At 52.7% G+C, this 14551-nt stretch overlaps 1 protein-coding gene across 6 annotated transcripts in view; it reads left to right on the forward strand.

Moving 5' to 3' along the window:
- Positions 1-14551, forward strand: part of DNM2 (dynamin 2) — an 85997-nt gene that overhangs the window by 17543 nt on the left and 53903 nt on the right. For all 6 annotated transcript variants that reach the window (XM_061150325.1, XM_061150324.1, XM_061150323.1 and 3 more), the window contains exon 2: positions 11293-11366. In XM_061150325.1, the coding sequence (XP_061006308.1) occupies positions 11293-11366 (74 nt within the window). The remainder of the gene's footprint in view (positions 1-11292; positions 11367-14551) is intronic.

Genomic DNA, 14551 nt, shown 5'->3' on the forward strand with positions numbered 1-14551 from the left:
ATCATGTCCAACTCTTTTGCGATCCCGTAGACTGTAGCCTGCCAGGCTCCCCTGTCCATGGGATTCTCCAGGCAAGGATGCTGGTGCAGGCAGGGCCTGTGGGCTGTGAGGAGGACCACACTGGTTGTGTCCCAGCTGTGCAGGAATCTCCAGACACATTTTTGTTTGTTTTACTCTGGCTGTGCTGATTAAGTTGCAGCACGAGGGGTCTTTAATTGTGGCATGTAGGATCTGGTTCCCTGACCAGGGATTGGACCCGGGCCCCCCTGTGTTGGGAGGGTGGAGCCTTAGCCGCTGAACCACCAGGGAAGTCCCTTGATATGGGTTTTAAGCGTGTGCAGCATGATCTGGCCTGCAGTTTGAAAAACCCTCTTTGCCTGCTGCCTGAGAACATTAGGGATGGCCCGGGGAGACAGGGGCACGGGGGTGTGACTATGACCTCGGGGACTTAGTCTAAGGATGTTGCGACTGAGCAGAGAGAAGGGGGCGCATTTGTGTATGTTGAAGTCAGGATTCACTGAGATATGGGCTCTAGGGAGTGGGAAAGAGACCACCTGGGGAAGGGCGGGAAGGCCTTCCTGTTTTGTGTGATACTGTGCCCTGCTTTGCCTGGGCCAGTTCCTCTGTGTGGCACCCCATCACGCTGGGAGATGAGGAGACGTACTCATCCCCAGAGGCCAATCGTCTGCCCTCTTGCTCTTTTATTTTGTTGTTAAATAATTTTATTTATTTATTTGGCTATAATTAATTTATTTGGCTATATTAATTGGCTATAATATTTATTTATTTATAAAATAAATTTTATTTCTTTATGCTGTGTCTTTGATGCTGCATGGGCTTCTCTCTAGTTGTGTTCAGCGGGGGGTTACTTTCTAGTTGGGGTGTGCAGGCTTCTCATGGCGATGAGAAGCTTCTCATGGCTTCTGCTGTTGCAGAGTACAGGCTCTAGGGCTCAGTAGTTGTGGCACATGGGCTAAGTTGCTCTGCAGCGTGTGGGATCTTCTTGGATCAGAGATCGAACCCGTGTCCCCTGCATCGGGAGGCAGATTCTCCACCACTGAGCCACCAGGGAAGCCCCAGCTTCTTGCTTGAAGGAAGCCTGCAAGGAGGATAGTTCTGGAATGCCAGGAGTGGGGTGGGGCACTGCCTTGCCTTCCATTCCATGTGTTTACCAACACCCTGCCCCTGGGGTCAGTTGGGCCCCCCTGGGTGGTAGACCTCTGCAGAGCTAGAAATCCCATGTGGCTGACCCCCGCCCAGGGGCTGCAGTTTTGCAGTGAGCACCCAGTACCTCCATGGCACCTGCGCTGTCTCCTCCCACCCCCACCACATCCCATTTTAGAGATGACACAAGGCCTAGGAAGTGACCTTGCTGCCAAGGTCATACAGGTCAGGCCCCTGCTGCAGTGTAGAGCAGCCAGGAGGCGGACTTGAGAGCTCGGTTTTCCAGTTCCCCGTGGTTTCCTCATCACCCTTAAAAATGCGGCTTGGCTGACCAGTGGCTTTGGAGCCTCACTACAACTGAAAAGTTACAAATTAGAATTCTCTGGCCATCCAGCGGTTAGAACTTGGCACGTTTACTGCTGTGGCCCAGGTTCAGTGCATGGTTGGGGAACTAAGATTCTGCAAGCCTTATGGTGTGGCGAAAAAAGAACTTAGAAATTCATATTTGCTTGTTATAATGTTGTCGTTCGTTGTTCAGTCACTAAGTTGTGTTCCGCTCTTTGCATCCCTGTGGACCGCAGCACGCCAGGCTCCCCTGTCCTTCACTATCTCCTGGAGATGCCATCCAGCCGTCTCATCTTCTGTTGCCCCCTTCTCCTCCTGCCTTCAGTATTTACCAGCATCGGGATCTTTTCCAGTGAGTCGGCTCTTTGCATCAGATGGCCAAAGTATTGGAGCTTTAGCATCAGTCCTTCCAATGAATATTCAGGACTGATTTCCTTTAGGATTGACTGGTTGGATCTCCTTGCAGTTCAAGGGACTCTCAAGAGTCTTCTCCAGCACCAGCACAATTCAAAAAATTATAAAATGGGATTTCCTGGTGATTCAGTGGTTAAGACTCCATGCTGCCAATTCAGGTGGCACAGGTTCAATCCTTGGTTGGGGGACTAAGATCCTCATGTGTGTATGCCTTATAGCACAGCCAAAAAGAAAAAGTTAGAAAACACCAAAATCCAAATGGCATTGGAGATTATAAAATAGATGGTTTCCCATTCTCACGCCGTCAGCGACCTCCATTAAGGGCTCAGGGTGTCACCTTCATGCTTACTGTCCATACACAGGCAGAAAGAAAAAATTGGAGCACATAAACTGTTCTGCCCATCGCACTTTGCTTTTAGTGATGTGGCCTGGATTGCTCCCTGGGACAGTTCCAAGGCTGATTTAGCCAATTCCCTGCTGATGGACCTCTAGGTGGTTGATGGGCTTCACTCCAGAAAGCGCTGCCGCAGGGAGTAGCTGTTCTTGCAAACCCGCTCAGGGAAACCCGAGGGCCAGGACAGGGGCTGTCAGAAGAGGACAGTCAGGCCTCTCAGGGAGGTGACATCTGAGTTGAGTCCTGAGTGACCAGAGGAAGCCAGGATTCTGGAAAAACTGGGTAGAGGGAGTTGGAAGTCATTCCAGGTGGAGAATGAGCATGTGCAAAGGTCCTGAGGCAGGAATTGCTTTGGTCTGCTTGCTCTACCTTTATCACCAGTGTGGCCAGAAGGAGTGAGCGAGGGGAAGGTGGGGGTGAGGGCAGGGAAGTGATGGGATGATTGCTCAGGGCTTGGAGGCTACTGAGGGGAGGCGGGGTGCTTTGAGCAAAGGTGGATGTGATCTGACTCATACTGTGTTGAGTTTTTCTTTTTTGTTTTTGATGTTCAGTCACTAAGTTGTGTCCAACTCTTTGAGACCTTGTGGATTGCAGCACACCAGGCTTCCCTGTCCTTCCCTATCTCCTAGAGTTTGCTCAAACTCATGTCCATTGAGTTGGTGATGCCATCCAACTATCTTGTCTTCTGTTGCCCTCCTTCTCCTCCTGCCTTCAGTCTTTCCCAGCATCAGGGTCTTTTCCAATGAGTAGGCTCTTCGAATCAGATGGCCAAATTATTGGAGCTTCAGCTTCAGCATCAGTCCTTCCAATGAATGTTCAGGATTGATTTCCTAGTAAGAACTCTTGCAGACCTTTCCATCTACCTTACCGCACTTGACCGATGAAGAAACTGAGGTACGCAGGTATGACCTGACCTGCACAGGTTGTCCAGAGTGGAAGTGGCCCCATCTAGATGCTACCCGGGGTCTGAGAGGCCCAGAGTCAGGGCGGCTCGGACCCATGGGCCGCTTCCTGCCTTTGCTCCTGGCCTGGCCATGAGGGCACAGAGCAGATGACCCGATGGCTGAGTGCCAGGGGCAGGGCCGGCCCTAGAACTTGCAGGATTCCTGAACAGGGAGGAGCCTGCTGGGAATATTGTGAAGGGTGGCACCTGGGAGTGGGATTGTGAAAGCCAGGGAGGGTGCCCACGACCTGTCCATCGTCCCGTTGCCATCTGCGCCTCAGCCTCCTTACCTGTACGATGGCATGCTGCGAACATCGGTCCCCTGCCTCCTGCTGGGCTCTGTGCCTGGGAACTGGGGAGAGATGAGGGAATGTGCCAGATGGAGGACCTTTGCCCCACGAAGCTGCCACTCTTCTGAAGGGCAGTGGGTGGGAAAGGACAGACCACAATCATGTGAGCAAATCAACAAGCTGGAAGGAGGCAGTTATGAGTAGAAATAAGAATTGAGCAGGATGGTGGGTAATGGACGGGGAGCTGCTTCATACCGGTGGTGGAGCAGGGAGGAGAGAGGCCAGGAGTTGCCCCCTGACCGTGTGAAGGCTGCAGGGAGAGGATTCCAGGTCCACGGATTCGGGCTGGTTCATCTGCTGCTAACTTCTCTGTTTTCCCTCTCTGGGGGTCTTCTTGGTTTCTGTTGCCCCACCCTCCTGGGGGTGGGGAGAGGGGTGGAAGTCAAAGGGCTGCCCGAGAGGCCTTGTGTTCCCTTCAGAAGTAAATAAACAACCTGGGCTTCTGAGTGGCCCACGGTCCCTCCTGTTGCTGTGCCTTTCCCTCTCTGCCCCCACTGCCTTTCCAAGAGCCCGCAGCACCTTCTGGGGAGAGGCGGCCCCGTTCAGAGCCTCCGAGAGGGTGTCGTGACTCGTGCCAGGTCATGCATCCTGATGATGTGTGGTGTCCTTCCATCCCATAGACAGCAGGACCAGTGCCCAGAGAGGACAGAGACTTGCCCAGGGTGGGAGCGGATCTGGGCGTTGAACCCAGGTTGTCTGGCTCCAGAGTCCATTCAGCATTGAATGAGCACTTGCTTTATGACAGGGCTTCCCAGGTGGCTCCATGGTAAAGAATCCACCTGTCAAACAGGAGATGCTGGTTTGATTCCTGCATCGGGAAGATCCCCTAGAGAAGGAAATGGCAACCCATTCCAGTATTCTTGCCTGGAGAAACCCATTGACAGAGGAGCCTGGCGGGGCTACAGTCCATGGGGTTGGGAAGAGTCGGACACGACTGAGTGACTGAACGACGACAGCTGTGTGACAGCGCTGTTCTGGGTGCTGTGGATCCAGTGGTGGCCAGTCTAGGTGAAGTCTTGTCCCAACACAGTCCTGGCCCTTCACTGGAGGCCCTGTTGGTGGGAGTGGGAAGGGGAGGGTGTGCATTTGGGAGGGAGAGGTGCAATCCACTGTACCTGCAGAGCCTGAGCGGAAGGGTTTCCTGGCAGAGGGAACAGCTTTTGTGAAGGCTTGGAGGCCAGAAGCACAGGGGAGAATCCAATGGCTGAGGGGAGAGGGGCTCAGCTAAAAGGGGGCGGTCCTGGGGGGATGGGCAGGTGAGGGACCCTGTCAAAGCTGGGATCAGTCATGTGACCTCTGCAGGAGGAAGGCTTGGAGGCCCAGGCCTCTGTTTCAGGAGGATAACCACCTATTAACCTGGGAGGAGTAGGGGTCAGACGCCTGGGGCCAGGGCTGGACCCAGTGGATTAGATGACAGGGATGGTGCTGAAACTATCAGAGTTAACTTTTATTGGAGGGCTTCCCTGGTGGCTCAGTGGTAAAGAATCCACCTGCAATGCAGGTGATGCAGGTTTAATCCCTAAAACAGGAAGATTCCCCTGGAGAAGGAAATGGCAACCCACTCCAGTATTCTTACTTGGAGGATCCCATGGACAGAGGAGCCTGGTGGGTTACTGTCCATGGGGTCGCCAAAGAGTAGGACATGGCTGAGCAACTGAACAACACTTATTGAGCACCTTCTGTGTACCAGAATAAACTCCAGATCATGTTCTGGGGAGCTGACATGGGGAAGCAGACAGGAAGCAGATAAGTGGCATGTAGAGTGTTAGTGCTTTGGAAGAAGGTTGGGGGGCAGTGGGGGGGCTTGGACCTGTGAACAAGAATGGGAGAAGTCTCCCCAGGGAGGTAACATTTGAGCCAGAGCTGTGGAGTCATGGGCGGAGGAGGAGCCTGTTTGTCTGGTACCCAGCTGCCCTCTGAGATAAGTGGAATTTTCCCATTGTGCACGCATGCCCAGCCACTGAGTCGTGTCCAACTCTTTTGCGACCCCACGGACTATAGCCCACAAGGTTCCTCTGTTCATGGGATTTTCCAGGGAAGAATACTGGAGTAGGTTGTCATTTCCTTCTCCAGGGAATCTTCCTGACCCAGGGAAGGAACCTGCATCTCTTCCGTCTCCTGGATTGGCAGGACATTCTTTCCCCATTACTAACTAGGAAACCCAAATCAGAGAGGCTGGGAAGCCCGCCCAAGGTCACACAGTACGAAGGGCAGCCTGGGGGCACTGTGGCCTTTTCAGCAAGAGAAGAGGAGGAGGGGCAGGAACACTTTGAATCAGGGGGAGGGCCTTGGTGTGACCAGCGGAATGTGGGTGGGGCCTGGGAGGAGGAAGCCAAAGACAGACTTGAAAGTCTGTTGAGAAGTGGATAGTGGGTGTTGCAGCAGAGGGGCCTGAGGGGGTGGGGGTGTGTGTGGCTTCCTTCCACCACCCGGACCAGGAAGGCCCCTAGAATGCCGCTGCTGCTGGGTGTCAGGAAACCCTGTGGGTGGGCCCTAGGGCACAGCTGAACCTTAGGCCTCTCACTGAGCCCCTCGGAGATTGGGGAGGGGGGCGGGCGCTGCTTTTTTTTTTTTGGCTGTTGCCAGGTCTTAGTTGCAGCACTCAGTTGCATGGCATGTGGGATCTAGTTCCCTGACAAGGGATCAGACCCAGGCCCCCTGCAATGTGAGCTCAGAGTCTTAGCCATTGGACCATGGGAAAGTCCCTTTTATGAAGTTTTTGTTTTGAATTGGGGTATAGCTGACTAACGAACATTGTTGTGATAGTTTCAAGTGAACAGCGAGGGGACTCAGCCATACATATCCATGTATCCATCCTCTCTGGGGACTGCTTTTCAGGGACTGTTGAGACCAAGGGTGCCTGGTGCTGTCTGAGGCTTCTAGATGCACAATCAGGTGGATCCCAGGGCTCCTGAAACTCCTAGCCTGATGTGCGAGGCGCCCCCTGCCCACCCAGCCTCATCCCTCAGCCTTCTCCCCTTCAGCCTCTGCCTCCTCTGGCCTCTACTCATCCCTCCCACTTGCCACCAAGTCCCAGCCCCAGAGAGCCGTCTTTGCCTGGCGAGGGCCAGGAGCACCCATCACACTGGCTCTCGTGTTCCTCTGAGGCGCTCATTGTCCACAGTCTGTGGTGTCATCATTGTGCTCACGGTGCCCGGGCCCCCGGACGCACCCAGAGTGGTCACAGGACAGCATGTGCCAACAGCAGGATCGAAAGCCTAGTCATGGCCGGGGAGATGCCTGCAGCTTCCACAGCAGACGTGCAGGCCCAGAGGCTGGGGGCCTGGCGGTCAGAGGCTCAGACCCCACGGACTTCAGTCCACACTCCTGGGTGCCGAGTGACCTCAGTGCCCAGCCTCTGGGCCTAGTGACTTCCATAAAATGAGCTCACAGACCCACCTCGTCGGACATTGTCATGGTTAAGTAGCCCAGAGGAGCCCTCGACAAATGTGAGCTACTCTAAAATAATGTTTTGGAGTCAGTAGTCCATGTGGATGATGCAGAATTCAAAGATGCTTCAGAACCTGCCGTGACTCTCCCTCCCAACAGGCCCTTGGCCAACCTGGGCTCTGGTTTAAGGCTTTTTATTTACTTAGAAAACACAGACTCTCTTCCGCACCTTTTGTTTTCCTTACTTGATACACCCAGAAGGAAGTTCCATGTCAGGAGATAAAAAGCTCTTTTTTGTTGTTATTCTTGGAGTATGTATTTGTGGATGTGTGTGTGACTGCAAAGTGACATGAATGGGTCATCATTTATTTAATTAGCCTCTTCCATGGGCTTTAAAGTTCTTTCTGGCTGTTGTTTATTCACTAAGTTGAGTCCGACTCTGAGGCCCCATGAACCATTGCCCTCTAAGCTCCTCTGTCCGTGGGATTTCCCAGGCAAGAATACTGGAGTGGGTTGCCATTTCCTCCTCCAGGGGATCTTCCCAACCCCGGGATCAAACCCACCTGTCCTGCATTGCAAGCAGATTCTTTACCACTGAGCCACCAGGGAAGCCCTTTAAAGTTCTTTAGAACTGAGCTATTCCCTCCTGGGAAACTAAAAAGATAATAATGTGTCCGTGGACAGATTTTAATGGAGTGCTTTCTCTGTGCTTGAGTGTCTGAGTCTTTGGGAGCACATCTTCCTGGACCTCCTTGTACTCATGACCTTCCTGAGACTGAACTCAGATGTGGTACATTGTCCTAATTGTAGATGTACACCTTTATTGTTTTCTTTTTTGAAATAAATGCATGCACTGGTCAGATCAAGATAGAGGATGTTATCATCATCTCCAAAAGTCTCCTCCTGCCCCTTCTAGTCAGTTCCCCACCCCGCCCCTGCTCTGATTTCTATCTGCGGAGACTCGTTTTGCCTGTTCAAGGTCAGGTCTGCCCTATGACTCAGCAAGAGAAATGAGGCATTTATCAACAAAAGGCACAGGTGAGAACATTCAGAGTGGCTTTATTTGTAATGGCCCCGAGCTGGAAGAAGACCCCCAAAAGCCACATCAGCTAGTGAGTGGATGATCAGACTGTGGTCCACTCCTGCAGGGGCTTCCCAGGTGGCTCAGTGGTAAAGAATCCGCCTGCCAAGCAGGAGACAATGGGTCTGATCCTTGGATGGGGAAGATCCCCTGGAGAAGGAGATGGCATTCCAGTCCAGTATTCTTGTCTGGAGAATCGCATGGACAGAGGAGCCTGACAGGCTACAGTCCATGGGGTCGCCAAGAGTCGGACACAGCTGAGTGACTATAACGACAGCAACAAATCTGCATCAGTTAGTTAATGGACCAGTCCATCCGTGCAGTGGCGCACCAGTTGTTGAGGAACAGGAGCCAGCTGCAGTCACACACAGCAGCGTTGGCGAGCCCGCCCGTGGGACTTGGGGACTCCATTCACACGTTGCTCCTGACTCATTTGCTCACTGACCGAAGCCCTCCTACCCCCATGGTGTGTCTTCTTTGTCCCCAGCACCTCCACTGTTGGGTTGGTGTGAGTAATACTTGAGTGAACAAGCTGGTGACCTTGGCCAGGTTGCAAATCCTCACTGATCCTCATTCTCCTTATCTGCTAAATGGGAGGATGGGAGTCACATTCAGACAGTTACATACACTGCATGAAGCGGGCGTGACGTGCTCTGAGCGGGGCAGGGGTGGCCCACAGATTCTTTGTCCTCTGGAGCGTGGCTCCGTGGGTAGCGTGCAAGAATCCCAGGTACAGAGGAGTCTAGTGGGCTGCCGTCTATGGGGCTGCACAGAGTTGGACACGACTGAAGCGACTTAGCAGCAGCAGGGTCTTTTCCAGTGAGTCAGCTCTTTGCATCAGGTGGCCAAAGTACTGGAGCTTCAGTTTCAGCATCAGTCCTTCTAATGAATATTCAGGATTGATTTCCTTTAGGATTGACTGGTTTGCCCTCCTTGCTGTACAAGGGACTCTCAAGAGTCTTCTCCAGCACCACAGTTCAGAAGCATCAATTCTTTCTTTATAGAAATGGCCAGAGGGGTCTTTTATTTTATTGTATTTTTTTTCAGAGGGGTCTTTTAAAGTCACACACCTTTAAAAGCAAATGAGGTAGGGAATTCCCTGGCAGCCCAATGGTTAAGACTCCGAGCTCCCACTGCAGGGGTTGTGGGGTTCAATTCCTAGTTGGGGAACTAAGATCCTGCATGCTGTGTGCTGTGGCCAAAAAAAGAAAAAAGCCTCTGACTGTCCCTAAACCCCATCAGGTAGCTTTGCTTTAAGAATGATGACCTCTCATTGTGACCTCCAGCGTCACCTCACCCACCCCTCTCTGGGCCTGTCCATTCATCCTACTCCAGCTCCCTACTCTGCTGCTTGCCAGTAGTACCCCCGTAGGACCTCCAGAGCCAGCCTGCCTATGCAGGGTCCCTCATCTCGAAGGCCCACCTGCCGTGCGGTCACTGAAGCTCCTGTGTCCAGCCAGAGGAGGCCCTGCCTGAGTGTGGTGGGACCACCCACAGTCCAATGGGGCTCAGACCTCACAGTGCATGGCGTGTGGCAAGGGAACGCTTCCTCCCTTATTCCACCCACTGGGTGAACAGGTTCTCAGCCTGTGCTGAGAACCAATGCCCTCCTCTGGGGCTCTGTGGGTGTTCCCAGTCGGACAGAGGTGCTGGGGTGCTTCTGAGACACCGTCTGTCACAGTACTGGGGAGCCGGATGGCACCAAGGATGTTTGCCTAGTGTTTTGCACAAATTTCAGATAATCCAAATGTTTGCCTGGATACAAACTTGTTTAAAATTCCCTGAGCCTAGAGCCTTTCTCCATTTAACACCAAATAGAATCCTTTGCATGCCCCTAGTGATCTCTGAAAATATTGCTTCTGCTCCTTTGCCCACCTGGATCCCCTGCTCTTTCCATTGCCTTTATTTAAAAAATACATATATATATTTATTTGGCTATGCTGGGTCTTAGTTGTAACACGCAGGTTCTTTAGTTGTGGTGTTTACTGTCTCGCTTGCCGCATGTGGGATCTAGTTCCCTGCCCAGGGATCAAACCCAGGCCCCTTGCACTGGGAGCATGGAGTCTTAGCCACTGGGCCACCAGAGAAGTCTCAGTTGCCTTTCTTAATGGTCTAGGGTGGTTTCCAGTTTTCCCACCCTATGTGAAACCAGGTGTAAGTCAGTGCAGGTAATGCCTGAATTTTTCCATAGTAAATCCATAGCATTTTTTTTTAAAATAAATTACTTTATTGAGGGATCATTTACATGATAGGAGATTCACCCATTTCAAATGCAGTGATTTTTTTAAGAAACTTACAGTAAGTATTAGTAAACAGTACCACAGTCCAGTTTTAGAACATTTCCATCCCCCAGAAAGCTCGCCACTCTGCTTGTCATCCCCAAGACAACCAGTGATCCACTTCCCACCTCTTTCAGTTTGTGTTTTGGGGACATGAAACACATTGTAATTCTTTTTAAGTCTTTTTTTTTTTTTTTTTAATTTGTTAAAACATTCTGGTGTTTTAAAAAGTTTTTTGTTGGAGTGTAGTTGATTTGCAGTGTTGTGTTAGTTTCAGATGTACAGCAAAGAACATATTCTGTTTTATGTTTCAGTTTTTTGGCCGTGAGGCAGGTGGAGATCTTAGCTGACCGACCAGGGATCAAACTCGCACCTCCTGTGTTGGAATGCAAGATCTTAACCCCTGGATCACCAGGGAAGTCCCGAAACACATCGTATTTTGTCATTAAATAACTTTCCTTTTATTTTAGTCTTTATATCGTATGTATGGCATTATATTACTTTAAAACATGTAGGTCAGAAATGTACTGATCTCTGTTGATATATGGCAGAAACCAACACAATATTGTAATTATCCTTCAATTACAAATAAAAAAACTGCAAAAAAAAATACTGATCTCTTTTGAGTCTGGGGGAGATGGTCCAGGCATTTGTCAGGACAAAGGGCCTCTGAGCGTGCTGCGGCTGGCACATAGCCAGCTGAAGGGAAAGGGTTCCCTTTGTCACCAGCCTTCAATCCAGTCCCTCCCCTGTCCCTCTGTGGCCTCAGGACCCTCCAGGGCCAGAGCATTCCCTGGTGCCCTGCTGGGGTGGATGTCTTTGCTGAACTCACCCAGATTGCAAGAGGGGATTGCTCCACCGCGTGTGGTCACACTTCCTGCCTCCTGCTAGCCGGCCTTGTGAGTAATTTCTGTCCATTTCCCCTCCCACAGGGACTTCCTTCCCCGAGGTTCAGGAATCGTCACTCGGCGGCCTCTCATCCTGCAGCTCATCTTCTCAAAAACAGGTACGCTGGGGCGGCTAGCAGCCCACACAGGAAACAAGCGTGGCGGCTGTGCCCAGTGAGAGCCAGGGGGCTTCTGAGGCGTCTCGGGTCCTGGGTGGCCGTTTGGGTCTGCATTTCCTTTTTCCTGGTGGGCAAGGAAGTTGAAGCACAGTTCATGCAACGCCTCCACCCGCCCCGAGCATCAGCTGTGACTAGGCCGCCAGGTGCCACATTTTTTGCTCTATCGTAGATGACACGTTCTTGCTGGACACTTTCAAAATCAATAGCAGACATTGACACGTCAGCCCGAAAGGCTTTGGTGCACTCCCTTTGCAATAAGGACACCCTCTTGCACTCACAGAACCACACCCAAGAAAAGTCATCATTTCTGCATGTTCCCTTACCCCAGTCCATACTCGGGTTGTCAGTTGTACTCCAGATATCTTCCCTGGCTGGTTCCACAACTGCTGGGATCAATACCATGCTGCCTTTCATTGTCATGTCTGCTCTTTTCATGAGAGCAGCATTCTCACCACTTCTTGTTTTTAATCTTGTTTTTCCACTATTTCTTTCTGAATTACAGCACTGACTTTAGGGAGAGACCTGACCTGTTGCATGTAGAATGGCCCACATGTAGACTTTTCCTATCCCCCCCTCTGTGGCCTCTGTTCTTCCTACACAAGTCTGATATGACATGGGCATGTCTCCCAGCATGAAACCCACCTAGCTTCCTTGTAAAAGCATCTCAGGTCAGAGGCTGGAAGGGGTGAAAAGGGCCAGTGGAGGTGGGACCTCTCTTCTCTGCAGAGCCCCCAGGAGTCTTCCCTGCTGAGCTGGAATGTCAGCCACAGCTGGTTCAGCACTTGGGGGGTGCCAGTGTCCGTGTCACCACAGGCTGTGTTAAACGCCCCCACTCTAGGAGGCAGCTGACATATTCCCATTTTACAGATGGGGAAACTGAGGTTTAGCCACCTGCCTTTCTGGTGGGCGCCAGACCTGGGATGGGCACCCAGGCAGGGTCGGACCTCAGACTCCACAGCTCTGCTGACCATAGTCCCGCCCTCTCATCTTCATTCACCCAATCCGCCTGCAGGAGGGTGTGACACTAGTGAGAGACGGCAACAGATTGGTCCAGTGACAAGCCAATCAGCTGCCTCCTCTGGGTTCAAGTGTCCAATCAGCTGTGCCAGGAAGGCCAGTGGCAGAGCCTGGATTGTGAGATGCCAGTGGGATCCGAGTCACATAGGGGTTGGCACATTGGTTTTCTGTTGCACATTCACTGGGTTGGTGGACGAGGGTGGTGAGAATCTGCATTTTCAATGAGTTTCCAGGTCACGCTGATGCTTTTGGCCTCTGCCTACACTGGGAAAGCCCTCTGCCCTGGTTTGTGGGGGCTGGGAGCTAATACTGCCCAGGTTCAAACCCTGGCGCTATAGCTTACTGGCTGGCTGGCCCCTGGGGAGGGAGTGCCGCTCACAGCTGTGCTTCCTGTCTGGACAGTGAAGATAATAATAGTACTGCGTTTGTCAGTTGCTGTGAAGACCATGTTATTCAATACATACACAGCCCGTGGAGCAGTGCCTGGCACGCTGCAGGACCTTGCCATGTGGTGCCATCCCAATGGCTTCGGCACAGCTTGTTGGGAGAGCAGGTTGGCTGGCTTCCTGCGCTGGAAGGTCGCAGGCTTCGTCATGGCAGGAGGGCTCCCCCATCACCTCACCAGTGACTGTCACCCAGCAGTGGTCCAGGGAGCACTGGGCTGCTTGCCACAAGCTGGTCTCAGGCTGGGGCACAGTGGTGAGTAGGACCAGGGCTGCTGCCACCACCTGTCGCCTTTCCTCTGTTTTTTAATGTAATTTAATTAATTATTTGTTTTTGGCTGTGCTGAGTCTTTACTGCTGCGAGAGCTTTTCTCTAGTTGCAGCAAGCAGGGGCTGCTCTCTAGTTGGGGTGCCCCGGCTTCTCATTGTGGCCTGTCTTGTGTAGCACGAGCTCTATGGTGTGCGGGCGTCAGTCATTGCCTCGTTCAGGCTTCGGTAGTTGTGACTTGCAGTTTCTGGAGCACAGGCTCAATAGTTGTGGTACACGGGCTTAGCTGCCCCGCAGCACGTGAGATCTTCCTGGACCAGGGATCGAACCTGTGTCCCCTGCAATGGCAGGCGGGTCCTTCACCACTGAGCCACCAGGAAAGCCCTGTCACCTTCCCTCTTGATGCCTGTTAGTGCTGGCAGTCACTGCGGGGGACCCTTGGGTGGGGACCAAGAGGGAGACACATAGGCGTGGCCCTCCCCAGATGGAAGTGCGTGTGGTGGTGGTGAAGGGAGTCTCGCACAACTTCTCTGAGGAAGTAATGTGTGAGCTGAGGCTGACAGGTGCTTGGGGGTGTGTTGGGGAATGGGAACTCTCCTTCACAGCAGAGAGGGGTTGCTTGTGAAGACCCTGAGGCAGCGATGCCCATTGTGGCCAGCTGGAGGAACTGAAAATTCCTTCTAGTGGCGGGGAGGAACGAGAAGCATGTGACAAGTGACAGTCCCGGGAGAGCACACATCTGCTCACAGCCTGACCCGGCGTGATGTTGAAATCACCATTCCTGTCGTCCCACTTCACAGAGGAGCGAGCTGAGGCCACTTGCCTGAGGATACGCAGGGAGGCCGTCCTAAAAGCCCAGTCGTGAACTCATTCTTAGGGGTGGTTTGACCAGATCCTGTGGCCACAGGTGGAGAAGAGGCCACAGGGACCACCAGCTCTGGGGCAGGGGTCCCAGGAAGGGATGGGGTGGGAGCCATGGCGATGAAGACACTGGTGGATCCTGTTGGACTCGGGGAGAGAGGTCCGGGGTGTCCCATGTGGGCATGCTCCTTTCTGGGTCCCAGCTTGCATATTCCACCGCCACCCCCATCTGACCGTGGCATTCAAAGTCCCTTAATGCAGATGTGAGCTCGGCCTCGGCCGGATGCCAGGGAGGCAGTGTGAGCTCTCCGAGGGGCCCGGCCGACCCTGGGCTCAGCCTGTTGGGTACGACAGACATGGCGTTGCTGTGGCCAGGCTGAGGGGAGAGCGCAGGGGATTGTGGGAGGGTATATCAGGCGTTGGGCTTCCTTGGTGGCTCAGAATCCATTTGTCAACGCAGGAGACCCGAGTTCCATCCCTGGGTTGGGAAGATCCCCTGGAGAAGGAGATGGCAACCCACTCCAGTATTCTTGCCT

The sequence above is a fragment of the Dama dama genome, chromosome 9 (genome assembly GCF_033118175.1).
Source record: "Dama dama isolate Ldn47 chromosome 9, ASM3311817v1, whole genome shotgun sequence".
NCBI classification, from domain to species: domain Eukaryota; kingdom Metazoa; phylum Chordata; class Mammalia; order Artiodactyla; family Cervidae; genus Dama; species Dama dama.